We start from the raw sequence: 23,896 nt of genomic DNA on the forward strand, positions 1-23,896 counted from the left end.
CGGGCTTGGTTGCCATGGAGACAGGAGGCCCCAAGAGCTTCATATCTCTTACTACAACCCGGAGATTTGGGGAGGAGAGCAGTTATATTCCCTCCCCCACAAAGATGCTCCTGCTGCATTCATCAATCAAATACGAGATTAAAACGGAAATGTTTTATTTTATAGATTTATGATAAGCCACCTTTCAAACAGGTGATAAAAGAGTAATAACAAATCAAGGAATGCCCTTAGCATTAACATGTATAAAATAAACCAGAACGATAAAGAAAAAGCAGTAAAATATGTTGAAATTTTTTTTATCAGAAGGCTCAGCACCTCACCGCATAGAGCAAGGATTTATTGCATCTAGTCTTGCAGTGGCATCTCAAATATTAAGGCTGCAATCTTAAGCGCATATATTTTATCATTTTTTATATTAGGCTGGTCCTAAGAAAATGCCCAACTGTGGACTTTGGAGTGTATCCTGTATACAGGCAAAGTAAAGTAACCTTACTGGGGCTTACTTCTGAGTACTGTAGACTCAGAATATAGGATTGCACTGAAACAAATTCATTATGGTTTCAAGGCCACAGTCCACTTCATCGTGGTAAAATCACCTCCATTTTTTGTTGAATAAATAGCGATGCACAAGATACCCTTTGAAGCTTTCTAGTGTGATAGGAATTTTTAGGTCTTAGATATATGTTAAATGTTCATAAGTGTACCTTTACAACACTAGCTATGAAATGCAACAAGTGCTTAGACCAGTCACAAGGTCTTGGGTCATTCTACACATTGTGGTATAGTATCTGGAGGAAACAAAATGATAGCAAAGTTGTGCGCTATGCTTTGTTACCGAAATTGCGTTTTACTGTGTGATGCTTTTAATGCAAGCCGCACTGGGAGGAAAGGTGGGATATAAATATGAGGACAACAACAACTGAAGCACTCCTCCAAAGACCTTATAAATACGCAGCCGACGTGATTACTGACAGAGTTTGTGTCCCATGTGCAGATGAAGGAGGAGAAGCAGCAACAACAACCACAACCCCACGTATCCAGGCGAGGGAAACATCTCCTGGCTTGCGGCGGAGAGCAAAGATCAGACCAAGGCCCACCAGAGCCACAGAGGAAAGCAGAGAGCAGCGACCACGAGGCAGCTGCCCAGGCCAGGTCCTCCGGGTCGCTGGGGGGCGAGCAAGGAACCGCGAGCCGGCGCTGGGCGGCGCCTCTCCCAGGCAGGAGGCGCGGAGGAATTGTCCCCGCTCCTCCTCCAGGTCCTGGTGCTTCTGCCGGGCGGCCCCGCCATGCCTTACGCCAACCAGCCGACGGTGCGCATCACGGAGCTCAGCGACGAGAACGTCAAGTTCATCATCGAGAACACCGACCTGGCGTGAGGACAGGCGGGGGCTACGGGCGTGGGGTCGGGGCCTCCGCAAGCCTCCCCCGGGCGGGTTCCTCTCGGGCCGCGCTACTACCGGCTCGCCGCGCGCCTTGAACCCCCCGCTCTCAACTCACTGCATGCACATCGAAGAGAGAAGAGCTTTGGGGGCTCAAAACGCAGGGGGGGGGCGCGGCTAGTCTAGCAGCCACATCCCCCATTGGGAAGCCCGAGTGCAGGGCCAGAGAGAGCACTCTTCTCTGCCTGGGGATGTTCAGGATTCAGGGGGCTCCACGGGAGGAGGGCAGCGCGTGGATGTTGTGGGTAGTAGCCGTGGATTCACAGTGCCGGATTTACGTATAAGCTAAACAAGCTATAGCTTAGGGCCCCACTCTCTTGGGGACCCCCCAAAAAATTAAAGGGGGAAAAACTGGATGTACTTCGATAAAATACACATTTTGTTATGTGCAAATGGCTTTAGATACCTATTAGATCCATAAATTACCATATAGCATGTATTCAACAACAAAAAAGTGACACTTTGTTGTTGACAAAGGACAGCTGGATATATAAAGGGCCCCATTACCTTCAGTAGCTTAGGGCCTCATCAAACCTAAATCCGGCCCTAGTCATAGACCCCATGAATTTTAAAGCCAGCCAAGTTGCTGGCCCTCACCACGTCTTGTGGGAGAGAATGCCACTGATTAACTGTGCTGTGTGAAAAAGTCATTTATCTGCCCTGAAGTCATCCCACATTCAACAGGTTACAGCACTATGTGGCTTTTTAGGTTAGAGAAAAGGTGAGGAAGGCCAGGACATGATGGAAGTTTATAAAGTTATATATGCCATAGAGAGAGATCCCTCCTCCACATAACACTAGAACTTGTGGACATTCAGTGATGCTGAATGTTGGACGTTTCAGGACGGATGAAGGAAAGTCCTTCATGCAAGCGCATAGTTAAACTCCCACAGGAGGCAGCAATGGCCACCAACTTGGATGACTTTCAAAGAAGATAGATTTGTAGAGGATAGGGTTGTTGATGGCTGCTACCTGCAGTGGCTATGCTCTGCAGCAATGCTTCTGAATACCAGTTGCTGGAAACTACAGGAGGGGAGAGGGCTGTTGTGTTCTGGTCCTGTTTGCGGGTTTCTGTTTGGGGCATCTGGTTGGCCACTGAGAACAGGATGCTTGGCAATGCAAGTGCTTGTTCTTCTGGTTAAAGAGATGCTAATAATATCTGTAGGAACCATAACAACTCTAACTATAACTCTCTCTATGTAATTGTTCTATAGAATATTAAAAACAGTTCAGAATGAATCTGTCAGCAGCTGCTATGTGTAACATAGCAAAGTCTGTACTATTGGGCACATTAGTGATCATATGCATGCATAAGCCCTGGATGAGGAAGACTCTGGAGGGTAGCACTTTGAGCAGATAACACTTAGAAACACATGCACACATCCCTAAAAATACCAAGCAGGAAAGGACTATTGGTTTCCTCTGAAATTGGCCCAGTCATTTCCCATTAAGTCTACACTGTGCCACTGACTCTTAAAAGACCTGTTTTCCTCAACACAACTTGTGGTTTTTCTCTTCAAACTGCTCCCACCCTCTGCTTCTCTGTTGCATTGAAATATGAGTCTCTTGCAAGATCCCCTCCATGGCCTGGTTGTGGTTCCTTTGCCCTGGCTGCCTTGTCTCAGGGCTCTGATCCATAGCAGAGTTTTAGAGGGAGATTGCACCCAAGGGACTTCAGAAATAGTTCTCAAAGCACGAGCTGAGAAGGGGGCTCATAACTTCACACACGTGGTTCAGAAATACAATTCAGATTGTATAAAAACTGTTGTTTTTTTCTATTCTAGGGTAGCAAATTCCATCAGGAGAGTCTTCATTGCTGAAGTTCCCATCATAGGTATTTCCCCATTTTATATTTTGTCTCTTCTTGCAAGATAATTATATTGCTAGGCTGATCAAAGATGCTGGTGCGCATGCACATGCATCATACACACACAATATGTTTCTGTCCTATTTCAGATATTGTGGTCCACAAGCTGCACTCAGGTAGTCCTCAGAAAGGTTGAGATATCTGAACTGGGCCTTCCTTGCACTTGATTTCCCCCTTCCCTGACACTGGAGATTGAGGCAGTTTTTCCCAGGGTTGGATTTATCAAACAGGCTAGCAAAGTCCTGGCATAGGGACCATGATTTTCACATTATGGCACTGGTGCAGTGTGCTAATTAACTCCCCTACCCCAAAGAATACAATTAAAAGGGGTTCTTTTCCAGAGCTTGGTCTGGGGCCTCTTAGTGGTCTTCAAAACACAGCACTGTTTTTGATTATGCTGGCTCTGAAGGGGGGATTTAAGTGGTCCACCAAGACCCCAATTTTCAAGCTCTCTTGCAAGGAAAGAAGAAAAAATATTATTCATCCTTGTCAGTAACCTAGATTTGAATGTATTACTTAGAAAAAGTTGTGCTTTTGCATGCTTCTCTAATAGCGTTGAAGTTTTCAGCTCCATACTAAAGTGGACTGCCAAGGCTTCTCTCAAGGCCCTCCAGAACTGTAGTCCTCTAAGAAAATTCCAGGTCTCTAGCAGAAAAATTTCAGCATTGCCCCAGTCTGCAGTTCTCAAAGGAACTTGGGGGCCACTCTTTACAACCAAACCAATTTAGGTTTGTCATAGACCACACAACTCCCATCAGCCCCAGCATCATGTAGCTGTACTGTCTGGAGCTGACAGAAATTGTAATCTGAAACATATGGAGAGCACCAGGGGAGAAGCCTAGTTTGAAGTGTAGATGTGCCTCAGAGCCCACATTCTCTTACCGTTGATGAGTGAAAAAGTATTTTCTCATTTTGGGTTCTTACTGTCTTGTTTGCAGCCATAGACTGGGTCCAGATAGACGCCAACTCCTCTGTACTCCATGATGAGTTCATTGCACACAGGCTGGGTGAGTACGTAGAAGATGGAATGAAGGAAAACAAAAAATACAACCCCTCATTACTCTTTAAAGAGGGGCAGCATAACCTGTGGTGCAGCAAGTCTTGTAGTGTCTTAAAGACTAGCAAGTGTATTATGGTAGAAGCTTTTGCGGTCCAGAGTCCACTTCATGAGATTCATGTACCTGTTGTTTTTTACTTATCACTTATAAAGCACCCAAACTTTTTAAACATTGTACAGCAGTTGCACAGTTCACCAACATGATGCCCTCCAAATGTTGAACTGAACTCTCATCATCCCATTGCCTCTTTCTCTTGCATCTTTTTAAAAAAACTATTTTCCACATATAATCAATGAGATACAATAAGGTACATAAAGAAACAAGGAAGAGAGGCACGATGTTTTGTTATTTAGAAATCATAACAATACTTCAGCAAAAGGAATTAAAAGTGTCCCTCCATAAATCCCTGTGCATTTTAATTGTTGCAAAAACAATACATTTAAACCAAACTGCATAAAAGTTATCAGATTGTTTTCCTTTTTAATAATAATAATAATAATAATAATAATAATAAAATTTATTTATATCCCGCCCTCCCCAGCCGAAGCTGGGCTCAGGGCGGCTAACAACAATCATGCATGACTCAATGACAACAATCTCTTGCATGACTTGAATTAGCTTTTTCATAAGTGCTCATTCCCAAAGTTGTTGATCAAATCTCCATAAAAGCAGTCCTTAGGGATCTCCAATATCTTGCTATACTGATTTGAGTGGCCGTTAGCCATCAAATTAAGGGTCAAGCAGCTTGCCTTCCCCAAGGTTTCAGATGGTATAAGAGTAAGACCTGACATATATTGATTAGGCTGTATGTAATTTCCGTAGATTTGCTTGTAGCTCATGCCCTGTTAATGGCTCATATTTTCATAGAAATCTTTCATCCATATAAGCCAACAGCTTCCCAATTTTAGAATACCAACCTGTCATTATTATACGAGAGGAATGAGTGCAGGGTTTGGAAGGGCTGGTTTGGTGTGCCAGTTTTTCCATACAGCTAAATGGGCTCTTAAGTTTCTCCTGCATCTTTGGGGGGGGGGGTTTCTCTTCTATCCTCTCCCCGCCAACCCCCCCTTTAGATACTGTGATATTTCCCCAAAAAGAGACAAGCCCCAAAGTTTAATAAAATAATGAGATGTATTGGACATTTCACTATTTTATTAAGTTCCAGCTGATGTTTTTTCAGTACCTTGTTGAGGTTTGTTTCCCCACCCACTCCAGTCTTTGGGGCTATTTCTTTTTTTACCTCTGGGATACTGTGAGCCACAAAAGTTATTCTGGTGTCTGAAATTTGAACAGGGAACTCTGTTTGTTGATGCTGACTGGCTGGCTGCCTTCCAACCCTCACATGGCTGTTTTCACTCATTTCCTTCTTAGGTTTGATCCCACTTACCAGTGATGATGTTGTTGATAAGCTGCAGTATTCTCGGGTGAGTCTTGACCCTAGTCAGCAAACTAGATTTCTTGGAGGATCATTGTGCAAAGGGAGTTGGAGACAGAGGGCCAAAGATCTCCCTCACCACTTCAAAGGGGCCTCTCATGGACCACTTCCTTCACATCTCTTTTCCTCCTTTGTTGGCCACCAGGGCATAGTATCCTTCAGGAAGCCAGAAAGGATCCAGGAGTGTCTTGTTTCTAATTCCTTGTTTACTTGCAGACAACTAGTATATCAAACAGTCATCCTGATTTGCTTGCACAAAATTTGCAGCAAAATTAGATGACCTCGGCCATTGGTTGCTTAGTTTGTGGCAAAATTAGACCATGTTGTGTCAAGCAAACATATCTGACAAGTTCATTTCCACGCTATTTTTCTTATTATTAGTAGTACATTTATATCCCAACTTTCCTCCAAGGAAACTGGTGCACATGGTTCTGCCCACTTCCCATTTCGCTAAATGATCATTTTCTGGGAATCGTGAACAAGAGAGGTCTGTTGCCTTCTTGGGCAGCTTGCATCTTCCCATAAACATCTGATCAGCCACAGTAGGAACAGGATGCTGGACTAGATGGGCCGTTGGCTCTGATCCACTTCAGGGTCCTGTGTTCTAGTTCTTGGGGTGGGAGAGCAGCAGCATCACTGATGGGAGATGTTTCGAGTTGCAGTTGGACCATCCTGTCCTGCTTTTCTTCCCCTCCCTTCAGGATTGCACCTGTGATGAATTTTGTCCTGAGTGCTCGGTGGAGTTCACGCTCGATGTCCGATGCAATGAAGACCAGACCCGCCACGTCACATCACGTGACCTCATCTCCAACAACCCCCGAGTTATACCGGTCAGTACAGAGTTCCTGCTCTATCTCTGCAAAGTCTCTTAATTGTCTTTTTTTGTACAAATAAAAGTGAAGAAATGTAGGAAAGCTCCAGTGCAGGAATAAGAGAGGACAATGCCTCAAAGGTACCCCCAAATACTGTACATGCTGTTTCCATTCATTTGGTGGCCATTTGCATAACTAGTCCGTGATTTCCATTATTTCCTATGTCAGTATTTCTAATCTGGATTTTTTCCAATCTCTCTCCATTTTTCAGTGGTTACTTCCTGAAATGGTTGTAGCCAACCAACAAAGGAAAAAAACTGATTTGTCCAATGTCTCCTGCTTTCTGATTCATTTGATCTTGCTTACTTCCTCCTTCCCTCCCTCCCTGCATGGTTTCTACCCCAAAATGGCTGCCACCCACCAGCAAAGCACAAATATGCAAGGAAATAAGGAAGCAAGCAAACTCCCGATGTTCAGATATCTGAATCTGCTGTTTTTAGCGAGCTTTGGGCATAATTCTTTATGTGCAGATAAGTGAGTTTTCGCAGGTGGACAGCAGGACCTGCATGTATATGACTCCTGATGCCCAATACACCAGGGCTCTAACTCGGTGGTAGAGCACCTGCTTTGCTTGCAGAAGGCCCCTGGTTCAACCCCCAGCAGTATCTCTAGGTAGGGCTAGGAAAGAACCCTGGAGAGGTCTGAACGCCTGGAGAGCTTCTGCCAGTCAGTGTAGACAATATTGAGTTAGAGTGACCAATAGTCTCCCTCATTATAAGGAAGCTTCCTATGCTCCGAAGTCAGGGTGGGAGAAAAGCAGATTGGGATCTAGTGGCATTCTGATACAACTCTGCAGTCCTTGTATTTAAGTGAGGAACTCAGTTTTTAAATTCAGAAGATGCAGACTGTCTTCCTGTGACCTCCTCTCTCTTGGCTCCACACAGGTGACGTCCAGGAGCAGAGATAATGACCCTAATGACTACGTTGAACAGGATGGTAGGTACCCAAGCCAAAGGCAATCTACAGGCAGAGTTAGCAATGTGATTGTATTTTATCTCTATGGAACCATCCTTTGATGCAACTGATGTGTAATATGTATGGATACCTATGAGAAGTCCACCACAATGCACCCATATTTTGGCTTCTGGTAAGAGTTGCCTTTAGATGGCAGGACTGAGCCCCTAGCCTCCCAATTGTTGCAGGTACAATTTAGTATGTTTTCTTTAGACATCTTCATCTGTTGTGTTTGTTTTCTTTAGACATATTCACCTGCTCATTATGGAAAACTCAGTTTAAGAGAAGGTCTGTTACATGAGAAGCAACTTGTGTAAGGTGTAGGTAGGGGGAGCTCCATTCCCAGCATCCATATGCACATATATGAGTAGGGAAACATGAAGATGGGATACCCCATCCAGGAATCATGCCTGAACGGAGCTGGATTCTCTGATCAAACTAGACTTCTTCGTTTAATTCTTCCTGAATTGTATCCAATAACATAGCCTTTGAGGCCCAAGGCATTAATACACATGTTACTCAACATGGGATGAGAGATGGTCCATGTAGCTCCCCGCCCACCTTTGTGTGAGCAGCACAACTGTTGGTATTGAGGGAGTGTCCTTGAACTAGATGCCAAGATCCCTGCCCCAGCAGCCCCATGATAATACACCCCCGTTGGGGCTTCTGGTGAGAGGTGATTTTGAAGGTACAAAGCATCACAGCTGTTTTACACCTCTTCACCAGTGTATCTCTGTGTGTGTTCTTCTAGACATTCTCATTGTCAAGTTACGGAAAGGCCAGGAGCTGAGGCTGCGAGCGTATGCCAAGAAGGGGTTTGGCAAGGAGCACGCCAAGTGGAACCCCACAGCAGGAGTGGCCTTTGAGTACGACCCAGATAATGCCCTGCGACACACCGTCTACCCTAAACCAGAGGAATGGTGGGTTTCCATAAAGAGGTGGTTCAAGTGGGGAAGACACAAAGTTGTCAACTTCTATTTCTTGTTTTTCCACTCTTAAATTCAGTTGACCAGATTTCTACATTGTTTATAAAAAAAAAAAGTTCTGAATAATGTTTGCCAGCATTTTAATACCTAATGCGACGGTCACCTCCAAACTTGACTTCTGTAATTCGCTCTACGCGGGGCTGCCCTTGAAGCTATCCCAGAAACTCCAGCGGGTGCAGAATGCTGCAGTGAGGCTCCTCACGGGGTCTCTGCCATGGAAGCATATTCACCTAGTGCTTTTCCAGCTGCACTGGCTCCCGGTGGAGTACAGGGTCAGATTTAAGGTGCTGGTTTTGACCTTTAAAGCCCTTCACGGCCTAGGACCCTCATACCTACGGGACCGCCTCTCCTGGTATGCCCCACGGAGGACCTTAAGGTCCATAAATAGCAACCCCTAGAGGTCCCAGGCCCTAAGGAAGTTAGATTAGCCTCAACCAGAGCCAGGGCTTTTTCAACACTGGCTCCGGCCTGGTGGAACGCTCTGCCTCATGAGACCAGGGCCCTGCAAGAACTGATTTCTTTCCGCAGGGCCTGTAAGACAGAGTTGTTCCGCCTGGCCTTTGGCTTGGAGTCAATTTGATTCCCTCCCCCTCTTTCTTTTTTCCTTTCTCCTGTGATGAGGCTACATTTTAATGTTTCAATGTTTTAATGTTGTATTTTAATCTTGTTTTTAAGTTGTATTCATTCAACTTGTTTTTATTATTGCTTGTTAGCCGCCCTGAGCCTGGCCTTGGCTGGGGAGGGCAGGGTATAAATAAAATTTATTATTATTATTAATTCACATCTTTTCCCAGGCAATGTGCCAGTTTCTGAAACTGGGACCACTTCATTCAGGTGGTTCATAACGTGTTTGTAAAAATACAATTAAATATCATACATTATCTGGTGCAGCACATTACAATTGCTAAAACAGGCAGGAAGATCATTGAGTGCTCTGCCAAGACCTTCAGCAGTTTTCAAGTTGTCTGTAAGGAGGTGGGGGAAGTTTAGGGACCACTGTACTAATGTGCAATGTTATGCACACTTTATGCTAATTATTGTACATGGATTTTGGTTCAAGAACTGCATCACAAAATTTGGAGAGGTGCAATTTTTTTGTGATTCAGTTCTCAAACTGTTGTAGGGAGCAACAAGTTCATGTTAAAACACAAATCAAACTCTTCCTCCCCATTTTATCTCTAGTTCAAATGATAGCAAACTGTTTAGGGTATATTATGAACTTTACATCTAACATTATGCGGAAGGAACAGAGATTGGCAAGCCCTGTGAATTAAATTTTTACACATCCACAGAAAGATGCTGGCTTCCCTGATCTGTCATTTTCTGTTTGCAATCAAGGTGAGAAATAAATGCAAGGTTAAATAAATAAAATGTGCTGAACAAATTTGGTATTGCATTTCCCCCTATTTTCTCCAATATTTATGGGATGAGGGGTAGTTTGTTTTCTCCCTATGAATTCAAAATTTCTAGAAATGTTATGTCTCTATTCTAGGCCAAAGAGCGAATACTCTGAAATTGATGAAGATGAAGCCCAGGCTCCATATGATCCCAATGGAAAGCCAGAGAGGTGAGGAGTTACCAGTGCCTGGATGTCTGTATGTGTGACATTATTTTGCCCCCTACATCTTGTAACAGCAAATTCCACAGTTTTAAGTATGCGCTGTGTGAAGAAGTTTTTTCTTTTATCCTGAATCTTCCAAAAATTTGGCTTCATTGGATGTCCCCAAGTTCTATTGTTACAAGAGAAGGAGTAAAGCTTTTCTCTATCCACCTTCTCTACATATATCTATGATCTGTATGTTGAATATTGTGTTATAGCTGTAGCTCAGTGGAGGAGAACCTAATTTGCATGCAAAAGGTCCCAGGTTTATCTCTAGATAGGACTTGGAATGTCCTTTATCTTAAATCCTGGAGAGCTGCTTCCAGTCTATTTTGGACTATGTTGAGCTGGGACTAGTGGTCTGTGTATACATTCCCAGCACAATCCAGAGCATTTCTTTTTCCTGGTGAGTGAGTGTCATCAGCCTCCATGGAAAAGTGAAGCACGTTTAGATATTCACAAACAACTGAGTTGCAGTGCATCCTTCTTTTAATAAGCAGTGTCATGAAGATAGTTCTCTGGAGTTTTCCTTACTGTGTGCTGGGGCTCGAGCAAACAGCATCTCTCTCTGAAAACCTCTCTGGCCTCTTTATCCTCTCAGGTTTTACTACAACGTAGAGTCCTGTGGCTCCCTGCGTCCTGAGACCATCGTCCTCTCTGCGTTGTCTGGCTTGAAGAAGAAACTGAGCGATCTCCAAACCCAGCTGAGCCACGAGATCCAGAGCGACGTGCTGACCATAAACTGAGTCTTCTCCGTCCCCCAGAGTAGCACCAATTCCTGAGACTCTTGCAATGTTAGTCAGGAGACTGTTGGCATGGAGACAGCCTCTGAGGAAGATTATGTCTGTTGATGTGTCTCCTGTTGCTTTGGTCTGCAACTTCCATCAGCCCCAGCCAGCATAACTGATGGTCAGGGATGATGGGAGTTGTAGTCCAAAACAGCTGGAGGGCACCAAGCTGGGGGAAGGCTGATGCTTGCCATTTTCCCCACAAAGAACTAGGCCCTCCCCCACTCTCTTCCTCCCAACAGCACAGGTTGCCTTCTGTTCTTGCCCTGCCTGGGCTTTTGAAGCAAACTTCCCCTGCCTAGCAGATGTACAGGTTACGCAACTGTTGTTTGATAGCATTTGCATTTATTACTTTTTGGAATAAAAAAAAAATCCTTTCCCTCCTGCTTAACCATGTGTGAAAGCTTGTCTGATGCCTTGGGAAGGAGATGTCAAAGCGCTGATTTCTTTCCAGCCAACATTAAATTAATGAAGGTTGCAGATTGTCGCTCTGACAATTTCCCTTTCAGCAGTTTTTATGACCAGGGAGGTCTGGAAAGCAAAGCTCAGAACATAAAACTGTAACTTCTAATTCAGGAATCTAGTAGCTTGAGCAAAAGTTTTAGAAAAACAACACAGTTCTAGCCCTGTTGCAGAACAAGAGGAAGCTGGGAAAATGATGAGCATTCTTGTTAAAACTTATCAAGAATTTACACGCCCTTCTCTTCCCCATTCCCTTTCTATTTGCGAAGTGGGAATGATTCTGCGGGTGCATAATAGACTTCCATTGCTTGCGCCATCTTTATCCTGCCCTTCCTCCTGAACACTAAAACACCCCTATGAAAATGTGTAATGAAATGTGAAGGTTGGGAATCTCAGGTGAGAAGCCCCCAGGCTTCAGAATGGTTGCAGTATGGTTTAAAGAACCCTAACCCTCAAACGAGGGTTGTGCACCAGGAGGGCAAGGGAGAGGAGGAACTTCCCCCTCCTCTCCCTTTACCCTCAAATTAGCTCTGCAGGGATTGGGGACCATCCTGATAAGAATTTGGGAGTGTGGAGAGGCAGGAGGGCTGCTGGTTGCTTTCAACTCAAGGAGTCTCTGATTCTCTTATTGATATTGTGAGTTATGCAAGGGTAGGTCACATCCATAAGTGTGTCCCGAATGGTCCCTTGGTTCTTTTAAGGATGCTACTGAGGTCTACCTACCTGATGAGTTGTGCTGTTGTAAATGCTCACTAGAGGGCATCCTTGCTTTGTTTGATGAATGCTGAAGCAAAGTAAAAATCCCTCCTTGAGCAGCAGTCTGGTACCCATTCTTTGTTGTCATAGAAGTGATTCTGTAAGTTGACACGCTTTACCTCTTGCATGTAGCAGCAAGGGGGATCTGTTAATTTGGGGAGAATAATCGTTTTAGTAATAGCCAAAATGTCCAATATAGTATAATTCTCTCATTTCCACCTATTTATTAATGTTTTGCCAAACATGTTTATTATTTCAAAATAAACTCTTCATATTTCTGAATATATATGTGCCTAAATATTTTAATTTGCACTGAGTGACGCCCAATGAGTTTAAAACACACTATTTTTGTTTTTTTTTGTTACATTAACTGCCTGCCCAAAATCTGGAATTGAATACAGAGAAAATGAGAAGGGAAAGGAAATTTTAACTCAATTGCAAATGAGTTACTCAGTGAGTGCATTTTTTTATTTCATAAAATTTATATGCCGCTTGTAGAAAAAACCTCAAAGCGGTTCCATTAGTGCAAGGATTTACACTTCAGCAATAGAATTTCCCCCTTTCCTTCCTCACCCCTTTGCAGCATGCCTATCCTAGTTCTGTTCCAGAGGGTGGGGAGCCCTCAAACAGATTCAGGGGGGAGAGGGGGGAAAGTTCAGTTGCCTCAGAATAAATCCTTCCATTACTGAAACAAGCTACTTATTACTACAGTAGACACCTCCCATAGTTCTCTGCTTCACAGCAGCTGTGATTTTTCAGAGTTTAGTATGTGGATAGAATCTCTAATTTCATCATGGTTTTGGGGGGGAACATAAAAATCACATAAATTCACAAGGATCTATGGCTTGGATTTTTGTTTTTTAGGGCAGTGAATCCCTAAATCTGTGCTGGGGTTTTGTGCTGCAATATTCTGATCTGGGTGTGTTAAGGAGTGGACAGTTGTTTTGTAGGATTTCCCTATAAAAATTCCAGAGGATCCATGACCTGGATTCACATTTCTGCACTATGGCAGCACCATGTAAAGGGTTTTATTGCTCAGTTTGTGCACATGATGACTTCCAGGAGTATCCTGTATAAAATTTATAAACGTCCATGACACGTGACACATTGCAGGATCCATGGCTTCTGAGGTGCAATTCATTGTAAGGATGTGATCTGTGATTTGAGTCACTTTGGAGGGAACCTACCTTAAAAATCCATAGGTCCATAAAGATCAGTGGCAATTCCACATGTTGATAACTTAAAGGCACAGATACGCACTTTTGTTGCTGCTGCTGTTGCCGTTAATCATTCCTTCTATCTAAATACCCAGAGGGTCCTTGCCTTGCGGCATGATTCACGACTCCCACCCCAGTGTGCTATAGTAATATTTATTTATTTATGCCCCACTTTCCCCCCCTAGCAGTGACTCGAAGCAGCTTACAGATAAAGCAAGAAGTGTTTAAAACGGGCGGGGGGGGCGGGGACAAGCCCAATCACCACAAAAAAAGCAGGGCGGCACCACCACCAGTCAGTTCCCCAAAGCTTGTCTTCACCTGCGGGCGGAAGGACTGTAAGGAGGAAACCCGTCTAACTTCCCTAGGGAGGGACTCGCAGACGCTCCCTTTCTGCCTGGCTGGAACCCCCGAGGGCGGAGCCCGCTTCGCCTGCCTGCCTTCGCCCCGCCTGGCCCCGATCGCGACTCCTCGGCTTCGAGGGCGAGCGAGCGCGGCTGCTTCCTCTCCGCCTTCGCGGCCCGCCCCTTCGTGCTGCTTCCGCGCCGCGCCCGACTCCAGGTGGGCGCTCGTCGGGGCTGCCGGTGGTGGTGGACTGCTGCCCTGCCCGCCTCCTCCGGAGACACCTTCTGTCAAGCTTCGGAGCGCCCTCTGGGGGATCCTGCCAGCCGCGCGCCCTTCCTTCGCGACGGCAGCGGCGGTGGGCGATCAGACAGCCACGCCCCGGGCTTCTGCCAGAGGCAGAGGTGACTGCTTCCGACGGGGTCCCTGCGCTCGCCGTTCCCGCAGCCTGGCGGCGCGCAGCCCCGTGCGCTCTGGCCACGGCGCGCCCTGCGAGCCCAGTGCCGATCCGTGATTTGGACGGGGCGGGCTTGGGGTTGGGCTGCGTAGGGCGAGGCTGCTGGCGGAGAGCCGGGGCTTCCCTGACGATACCCGCCTCCTCTTCTTCCTTGTTCGGCAGGAGCAGGCTGCGGCGGGCGCGATGGAGCTGGAGAGGCTGAGCGCCGAGGAGGAGCGGGCAGCCCGGTCCCAGGAAGGCGAGGAGGAAGGTCGGAACCGTGCGGCCTGCCTGAGCTGCGACAGCCTCCACAACACGGTGTCCAAGTGGATGCTCCCGGAGGATTCCCGGGCCACCTATCTGGAGAGAGCCAACTGCATCCCGCCACCCATCTTCATCCTGGGCATCAGCGTGGCTGAGGTAGGGAGCTCTCCCAGGAAATGTTCAAAACTCTTCCTTGCTACGCTACCCCCGCCTAAGATCCCAACATAGTTTTCACAATTTAGGATGACAGACAGTGTAATAGTCCAGGATGCCCTCTTCCCTGTGCGTGTGACAGTTTGAATCTGTGGTCTCATTTGCCTTCATGAGTAAAGTGTTCCTGTTCAGTTACTTGGGGCTCCACCTAGCTGTCAATTTACAACAAAGCCCATGCCACGGTGCAGCCTTCATGGGATTATATGATTTCAGAATGCAAGGGTGGGATGGCTGAAATGAATTCTCTGCCTTGTCAGGAACCTTGCGCAGGGAAAGCTAGTGTGTCAAGGAAAAGCAGTCCATCCTCCTCAATAAAAATGACTGCTACCTTTCTGTGTGCAGGGATTCTTACTTTCTTCCTATGTGCATATTTACATGCTCTTTTATGAGCATATAAAGTTCATTTCAAGTTAAGTGTCAGTTAATTGACAATAGAAATGCTACTGGGAGTAAGCATTTTGCTTTGCTGATCTCAGTTTACATGACTTCGGATGAATTGTGTGACCGTATTTAAACTAGAAATGGTCCAATGAGGGTCTGAAAAGACACATACCCATCCGAAAAGCTACAGCTGCTGAGGGATTGCAGGGTTCTTTCCAGTCTGCTTCAGAAAAGAGCTCGGAAATCATGACTGCCAGGGTTCCTCTGGTCCACAGAAAGTATTGTGTGTGTATAGAAAAGTTATATTGTCTAAGGCTGCTTAGCAAGGCTCCTTTGAAACACATACTCAGAGATTTCATAGGAGAACACTGGCAGCAGTTGCCTTATACCAAGTAATGATAGTCCCATCTAGCTCAGCAGTACCTGCACTGACTGGCAGCAGTGGCTCTCCAGGGGTTCAGACGGGGAGTTTTTCCCCAGCCCTCTCTGGGGATTGAACCAGGTTCCCTCTGCATGTGCAGCAAGTGCGCTGCTGCTGAGCCTGCCATAAAGGAAAACAAATATTGAGACATGTGGTCACACAGTGCCACTAGTCTATGCAAACGTCTGGCTCCGTTAAGAAACATAGAACATTTATTCCAAATAATAATGCAACTCACAGGTGAAGAATACTTTTATTTTTATAAACATTTAATATTTGCAAAGGGAACATTTGCATGAGTTAACACTTCATTATCCCTTTGGAGCTGAGCTGGATGATCGGACTTTTGTCCTTACAGGCTGCAGTGCTTCATGGGTTACATTTTTTTATTCTTTGTTTTCTTTCTTTTTGTTAGGTTTGCACTTTTCTTTTTGTAACAAATCAATTAAAATAATTAAAGAGGCAAAATAAATAAAGGAAGACTCCTTTAGCCCTTTGCCCTCGGTGCAGACTTCCTGGGCTCCTAAACTTTCAGATGTACCAGGTTCTGGCGACTCTGAGATATGGACGAGAGATAGGTGGCAGCAATGGCTGCTCTGCCCTTTCGTTGTTTCCCTGAGCCAGTCTGAGTCCGACTGCAACTCTCTCTGTGTTTCTTTCTAGGTGGCCGTGTTCATTTATTACGCGGTTTCGAAGCCCCAGAGTCAGTGGCTCACCCTAGACTGGGAAAGCAACCAGAACAGTCCTTTCATTTACAGGCCTGACAAAAGGAAGGAAGCCTGGAGATTCTTGTCTTACATGCTGGTGCATGCTGGGTAAGCCACCCATTGCATTGATTGATGGGAAGAAGACTTGGCCTGTTTAAAATAAAACAAAAATCCTGGTCTATGGGATCAATGCCTGGGTTAACTTTGGAAAGCGCAACGGAATCTAACAGGCTTTTAACCTCCTGGAGTTAAGAAATGATTCCCATCTCAAAGAGTTTGGTTTGGAATGTGCATCCCAGACCTAATAAATAAAAAAAATAAAAATTATCCAGTAGCGCCTTAGAGACCATCTAAGTTTGTTCTGGGTACAGTGGTACCTCGGGTTACAGACGGTTCAGGTTACAGATGCTTCAGGTTACAGACTCCGCTAACCCAGAAATATTACCTCGAGTTAAGAACTTTGCTTCAGGATGAGAACAGAAATTGTGCTCCGGCGGTGCGGCGGCAGTGGAAGGCCCCATTAGCTAAAGTGGTGCTTCAGGTTAAGAACAGTTTCAGGTTAAGAACGGACCTCTGGAACGAATTAAGTTCTTAACCCGAGGTACCACTGTATAAGCTTTTGTGTGCATGCACACTTCTGAAGAGGTGTATCTGAAGAAGTGTGCATGCACACAAAAGCTTATACCCAGAACAAACTTAGATAGTCTCTAAGGTGCTACTGGACAATTTTTTTATTTTATTTTTTTATTTTGACTGCGTCAGACCAACATGGCTACCTACCTGAATCATCCCAGACCTGTTAAGCTATATGAGTGTCTCCCCCTCAATGAAGCTGGGATGAGTTATGGATTATTCTTTGGTGGTCACCCCCTTCTCCTAAAACGGTGATTCTCTGGCTAAGCCTCAAGACAGCAGTGCACCTTCTATGTTGTGATTATGTTGCCTTTAGAGCAGCACCCATTTAATCACAGCCATGTTGGCCCTCTGGCACAAGTGACTGAGTGGGTGACTTGTTGAGTGCCCCACAAAGAAGGGCAGCAGGGTCCTCAAAGTCTTTCCTTTGCTGGAGACCTTGTCTCAGTTTCATCTGCATCTAAACTGCCTTATGGCCCAGGGCTAAGAGAGTAGTATGTGTGTCAGCACCTGTAGTTACTTAGCCTCCAGCACTTGTAGATTTTGTTTTTGTCTTAATCAAGATAGACATAAGTGCTGATTCATCTTCTCCCTGTGCTTTTTTCCTTTGCAGCATTGAACATATCTTAGGAAACCTCTTCCTGCAGCTTCTCTTGGGGATCCCCCTAGAACTGGTTCACAAAGGACACAGAGTTGGGTTGGTCTATATTGCAGGAGTGCTTGCAGGTGAGTGGGAAGAGAAGAGACTGGAAAACAGGCAGCACAGTCATGCCTCTTTCTATGGGAAGCTTTACCGTATTGGTCTGAATATAAGCCTCACTTTTCCCCCAAATTCCGACAGTGAAAAGTTAAAGTGCGGCTTAAATTTGCGACCTTATAAAAATTGGCTTTTACAATAGCGCTGCTGAAACAGACATACGGTAAAATGGAACAAAAAAATGTTTTCTTGCCAATTTGCGAGCTTGAGACTGTTCATTTGCCATTTACAGGTGTGAATGCCTGCGGAATTGTAGCAATTGAATAGCGATTTGACATTTTAGCGATTGTACGGTAACTTTTGAGGGCTTGCAAGATCAAAGGCTTAAATTGGCTGAAGTTACAATTCTACAAACCGCAGCAATTTTCAGCCTATAGCCCAATTTTAAGGGAGCAGCTTATATTCGGGTATTGTCTTTTTCTCTCCCCCCCCCCTAAATTTTAAAGGTGTGGTTTATATTTGGGCCAATACAGTAATTAACCTGCCACAATCCTCTTTTCCCCACCACTGCTGCAGGTTCCTTGGCAAGCTCAGTCTGTGATCCTCTCCAGGGCCTGGTCGGAGCATCAGGAGGAGTCTATGCTCTCATAGGAGGATACTTCATGAATATTCTAGTGGTAAGGAGGTTGCTCAGGATTCAGGTGAAGTTGTTTGCAATTGGGGTTGGTATCAGTAAAGATAAACTACTCAAAGGTACGCCATACCTGTATTGTTGTGGGTGCGAAGCCTAATCCTAACTCTCTTTGCTCTATGGGGAAACAATTCTTTTAGGCACTTAGTTCCACAAACCAAAGCCCTGTGAGGAACAGTTGAAAGAGCTTGTTATGCCTATCGGGTGGTTGCTCGAGAGCGCAGAGGCAAGATCCCTCACTGGTCTTTTCAAGGGCTTTATTATTGGTGCAAAGCATTTACAGTGCAGAACGCCTAAACTCCATGTCTTCCTCAGTCACTAGCAGAATCTGAGAGTGGGCGGTCCTTAAACTTTCCCCAGCAGAGTAGTTTCTTGACCCCCCAGCTGATGCCTCCCCTCTCTGCGGGAAAACCTACTGCACTAGGAAGGCTTGGGTAAAGAGAGACCTCCCTCCTCCCCGCTTTGCTCAGGCACAGTGTCCTGGCTCTTTCTTGCATCCTCCAAGCCACTAGAGGCGGGACTTCCCTCCTCCGCTGAGGAAGTGCTGCTTCCCACGATCTTTGGGGGCTCTCTGTAATCCGGCTGCCTTTCCACCTCTGAGCTTTTTGTTGTTCCCTGACAGAGCTGGACATGTTTAGCCTGGAAAAGGGAAGATTAAGGAGCGCAGCTCTCAAAAAATTTGAAGGTCCATCAAGTAGAAGGTGGAGCAGACTCTCATTCTCTTTTGCTCCATGAGGACGAGACTAGAACTTTGGGGGATAAAGATTGCAGGAGAGCAATCAGGAAAAATGCCTGAATGGCAACAGGTTGTCAACTGATGAAGAGGCTGTCCCAGGAGGTGATGGGCCATTTGTAGTTGCAGACCCTCCATTGCAGACTCTGCCCTGAGCAGAAGACTGGACTAAATCACCTTCAAAGTCCCTTCCAATAATATGATTGTATGAAAATGCAAGATACCTCCAGAACCCATCTCTCAGACTCACCCAAATGTTTCAAAGATAAAGGAGTCCCATACCTTCTCTCCCCTTTATAAAGTATGTGTTTTGGTGGTGGTGGTGAGGTAACATCTGAATCATAGAATCATAGAGTTGGAAGGGACCCAAGGGTCATCTAGTCCAACCCCCTGCAATGTAGGAATCTCAGCTAAAGCTGCAATGACAGATGGCCATCCAACAGCACCCTTAAGAGGTATGGGGTTGTTCAAAAGTTTCTTAATGTTTTTGTTCTTTACAGAATTTCCGAGAAATGATTCCGCTGTTTGGAGTTGTCAGATTACTCTTCATACTCAGCATAGGTATTTTTTAATGTCTCCCATTCTGATCTAATCTCTCTGTAAATCTGTAAGCCCATTTACTAAGCCAGCCTCCTTTTTCTGCCCCATGCTCACTTGGGCATACCTACAGTTCTTCTTTTATGTGGCAGTTTATTTACATAGCTCCTTATTTGTTTAATATCATGCCTTTTATCCCGAAAAAGCAGAGTGTCTAACAGAAAACAATTTAATACAGTCATAAAATAATAGTAATAATTCAACGTTATCATCCACAGTTTGGAAGCAGAACAAAGTCTGGTGGACTGTTTTCTTTTCAAAGAAGGTGACCCTTGCTTAACTTGGTTGTAAAAATCATTTAAAGGCGTAGCAATTATGGCTGAGCTGTACAATTTAGGCTCTTCTTATATCTACAATGGTCTGCACTGCCACTACCAACTTCCCAAATTTGTCATTTATATATAAAAAGATTGCTCTTATGTGCTTCCTCACTTGTGATGCCATGATCACAAATTTATTTCCCCCCCCCCCCGTCTTCTCCCATCCATCCCCCCACCCTTGCTGTGATCATGACAGCAAAGTATTTTTGTGGCCTCCCAAATGTGTCCCTTTTTACTTCTTTATAAATTTAGTTTTAGATTTACTTTCAATGTCTGCTTCTGTAGGTGATGCCAAAAGTTTGGGTTTTTTTATGCCCACAAATTTGTTTTTTTAAAAAAATTACTCATTTACTTACCATTCCTAGGGGGTCCCTGCTGTGATTCTGTGAGGCCAAAAGGTTGTTGTGACCTTCCCAGACTCCCAAAATATGTCTTTTTATATATATATATATTTTAAAATGGTGATGCCCACTTCTACATTTTGGCCGTTAAGGACTTGACCCAGTGAGTCAATGTGGCCCTTGTGCTCCACTGTCCTGTCAGTGGTTCCCAGGCAGGGAGGCTGCTCAGAAGTGTTTGAGGCCTTGCCCAGTTTCCTTCTGACCACTTGTCTTGTTTTCCTAGTTGGAACTGATGTGGGATTTGCTTTGTACAGAAGATTTATTCCCGATAATTCTGCGCCTCAGGTAAGCGCGTTTCCTGCAGCAGAATTTCATCGGGCTCTCTCAGCTTTCTGCTTTGGGAAACTAACTTGGCATTCTCTTATTTCCCTTCACCAGATGCTCCTCCTTCCTTCAAGGGCTGAATCCTTCCGCTCTTCCTGCTGTTGGCCTTTGGGACTGTATGATTTACCTGCGGCCTTCTTGCTCTCTCTTTTTCCTCTCTGGCACCTTACGCAGGGCTAGAATGAAGAAAGGCCTGTTCTGCGGGTCCAGCTCAGTGGCTGCCTTGGAGCTTCAAATAACATTGGAAGGAAGCTGAGGGGCACTTTGCATGCTGCAGGTTGCAGGGGAAAGTGGGTGGGTGAGGAAGCCTGAAGAGAAGTGGCTGCATGTGGAAAGAGAGTCCAGGAACGGTTCCTATATGAAGATAGGGCCGAATGCTCTGTGGGAATGCTCTCACCTGCATATTCTGTGGGAAGGGACGATTGGTCTTGAGTCAGCCTAGCAATGCGTTGGAAGGAAATCAGCATGATCTCTTGGTCCATGCAGAGCAGAAAGGGGGTCCCCAACTGGCGTGGGGGGGTTTCTGTAGCTGGAGTCAGTCAAGCTGCCTAGGAAGGGAGACATGGCTTCCAGCAGCAACCAAGACAAAAGCAGTTTCCACTAGGGGGTGGGTGCGGGGCATGTGTGGCTCACACTGAGGTGGGTGCCTCCCTCTAGCATTTGTTGTGGGGTCCTCCTGCCCCACCCTTGCAGTCTCCAGCCGGTTCCCCATTTTTGTGGATTCCCTGGGAGGAATTCAATATCCCCCTGTTGCATCAGTGCAAGCATTTCTCCTTGCCAGGTGGAACGGTTCCCCCATGATGTCTTGCGGTTTCTCCCAATCCTCCAGAATGGATTTGGGGAAGGGGGAAGAGAAGGTGGGAGCCCTATTACACTGGATAACGTGCTGGGTTAACCCCTTGTTTTTCCTGGCTGCTGCACATTGGCAGAGTTGTTAGAGCTCTTGGAAGCTCTTCTTGCAAAGTCCTTGACTTGGAGCCATTGTTCCTGCTTGCAGCCCCCGCCTTCCACAGTACAGACTGCACTGAAGTCCTTCTGGACACTTGCTGCCAATTCTGCTCTGACTTTCCCTTGCGCTATACTCACAGCCTCTGTGTCATGACCGCTGCTTGAACCTCCATCCTAAAGTGGAACACTTGCTAAGTGTCTCTCTGTGTTTGTTTTTCCTCTTAAGGTTTCCTTTGTGGCCCACATTGCCGGAGGCCTTGCTGGGATGTCAATAGGCTATGTCATATTCAGCTGTTTTGATAAGAATTTCATTAAAGATCCTCGATTCTGGGTCTGCATAGTTGCTTACTTGGCATTTGTAGTGTTTGCTGTATTGTTCAATGTGTTTTTTTCACCAGCAAACCAATAGAACACGTCACCTGACAATGACTATGCAAAGCTTTAAAAGACAATATGAAGTGATTTTCTTTTCTGTGGGTGATATTTCATTGCAACAGTGGTTTTCATTGGTTTTTGTTTTTTTTAATCACTATCTTGCCAAAGTCAAATGTTGCACTTCAGTGCTCTGAAAATATATATTTTTTTGTATTTTAATATTAAACTGCAAGCATTTTCATTACATCTTATGTTTGGAATTATTTTGCTGTGCCATAGCATATGCACAATATGATGATATTTCATTCATATATGAGCTTGTTGATCTCTGCACATGTGCTCCTGCATGTGATCATGTCTTTCCTCTTTGAGATCAAAGAGATCAGTTTTGCCTGATTCTGTCCAGATGGTCTGCCATGTTCTGACTACAGATACAAGAGAAATAAAATTTTTGAGGGAAGGCAGTGGGGTGGGGATGAAGCAGATTTCTTAGACCCATTTCAGTTTGGCTTTAGGCCTGCAACAGCTCCTGTTGCTCTCATTGGTTTTTGAGAGAGGGGTAGGTGAGTTTTTCCCTGTGGATTCTTCCCAGCCTTTCAGTGGTTTTCTATACCATTGACCGCAGTATCCTCCTGAAACAACTCTGTTGGGTTGGGGGTGGGGTTGCACTGTTGTTATAGTGGCTTTGTTGCCACATTAAGGTTCCCACTAGAGAACAGCACTAGAGAACAACAAAATTCCCCTTCTTCACAACTGTTAATGTTACAGAATCTCTGATGTTGAATGAGGAAAGTCCCAGCCTTCAAATTATTCTAATAACTTGCCAAAACTTCCCAGCAACAGGAGAGGTGTCCTGTTCTTCGTTCTGGTTCAGTTGTTGTCCCCCTAAGTAGCAGGAGATTAGAGGTGACAAGTAGCTGGGGTCTTGAGTTAACTGAACCAATGTCAAGATTAATCCACTGGCTTTTACACTGTGTGTCCGTTGCAGTGTTTAGACAGCCAGTTTAATATAAAAACACTGCAAGTTAAGCCAACTTTAGGTAAGAAAAGCTTTTTTGCCGTTGGATCTTGCAACTAATGAATAAGCTAGGCTCTTTTAACCAGGCTTTCTTTGTGAATTGCAGGCACAAAATGGTAAACTTTGGAATATTTTGCTAACTCCTTCTGCATAAGTTGGTGCATATTTGGGAAGAAAACTGGGTGTGTTACAAAATGCACTCTGGAAGATTGGTTGCTTGCAGGAATAGCCTCAGCGGTTGTGGCACTGTTTTTTCATGTGGGGAATGGATATGATAATTACAAGTTGTCTGTCGGGGGTCCTGGCCAGAGCAAGGATAAATGACTCATTTCCTTTTATAGAGACAGGAGGGAAAGGGCAGCAGGCTCTAAGCAAACAGGGTTCCTGTGGGGCTATTCAGAAGGCACTCGAGGACTTGGGGAGTAACCCCTTTACCCCAGCCAGCCATTTTTGTGCAGCAACTACCCTGAGATTCTTTTTAAAATGCATTCAGCTCTGTCTCCTGAGCTGTTCTTGGCCAATAAGGTTAATCTCAGGCTGGAGGTATTGGGGATTGAACCTGGGCCCTCTGCATACCCCCGAGCTATAAATGTCCCTCACTGTACCTCAAAAAGTGGTTCCTGACTCTCTGCAAACACAGATACTAAAACAGGGAACATCTGTTTTCTGGAATGACAAGGAGAGGCCAGATCCAGTAGAATTATTCAGCAAACATAATAGAAGTAGGTATTTCAAGCAATAGGGTGGGGGAAGAGAGTCCTTCAATGGACCAACTTCAGTTGCATTTAAAAAACGGGAGAAATCAGCTGCTGAAAGGCCTGTGGTGAAGGAGAGGCTGGCACAGAGGATTTGACTGCGCTGGGGCCTCGTTTCATTTAACTATGAAATCGGACGTGACCGATTGATTGCTACTCAGTGCCAGAACATGATATTGATCCACTGCTGGGAGCTCTCTCCATCTGGT

The 23,896-nt window shown here is 45.2% G+C and overlaps 2 protein-coding genes across 4 annotated transcripts; both read left to right on the forward strand.

Annotated features, from left to right (window-relative positions):
- Positions 1-76: 76 nt before the first annotated feature.
- Positions 77-12,503, forward strand: POLR2C (RNA polymerase II subunit C). Its single transcript, XM_083625337.1, has 10 exons — positions 77-192; positions 995-1,372; positions 3,224-3,273; positions 4,245-4,313; positions 5,736-5,788; positions 6,501-6,629; positions 7,556-7,607; positions 8,377-8,545; positions 10,104-10,178; positions 10,813-12,503. The coding sequence occupies exons 2-10, from the start codon at positions 1,287-1,289 to the stop codon at positions 10,955-10,957; spliced, it is 828 nt and encodes a 275-aa protein (XP_083481463.1). The 5' UTR covers positions 77-192; positions 995-1,286; the 3' UTR covers positions 10,958-12,503.
- A 1,361-nt stretch (positions 12,504-13,864) lies between these two features.
- On the forward strand, positions 13,865-22,158 carry RHBDL2 (rhomboid like 2). Of its 3 annotated transcripts, none has more exons than XM_083625342.1 (8): positions 13,865-13,992; positions 14,393-14,629; positions 16,152-16,303; positions 17,442-17,554; positions 18,102-18,202; positions 19,450-19,510; positions 20,491-20,552; positions 21,766-22,158. In XM_083625342.1, exons 2-8 carry the CDS (start codon positions 14,414-14,416, stop codon positions 21,946-21,948), a joined length of 888 nt encoding a protein of 295 aa, XP_083481468.1. In that variant the 5' UTR covers positions 13,865-13,992; positions 14,393-14,413; the 3' UTR covers positions 21,949-22,158. The 3 variants fall into 3 exon arrangements, with proteins under 3 accessions (XP_083481468.1, XP_083481469.1, XP_083481470.1); XM_083625343.1 differs by lacking the exon at positions 13,865-13,992 and adding an exon at positions 14,071-14,177; XM_083625344.1 differs by lacking the exon at positions 13,865-13,992 and having other exon boundaries at positions 14,209-14,629; positions 20,646-22,158.
- Positions 22,159-23,896: the final 1,738 nt, after the last annotated feature.

The sequence above is a fragment of the Podarcis filfolensis genome (assembly GCF_964270895.1).
Source record: "Podarcis filfolensis genome assembly, chromosome: 8".
NCBI lineage: Eukaryota > Metazoa > Chordata > Lepidosauria > Squamata > Lacertidae > Podarcis > Podarcis filfolensis.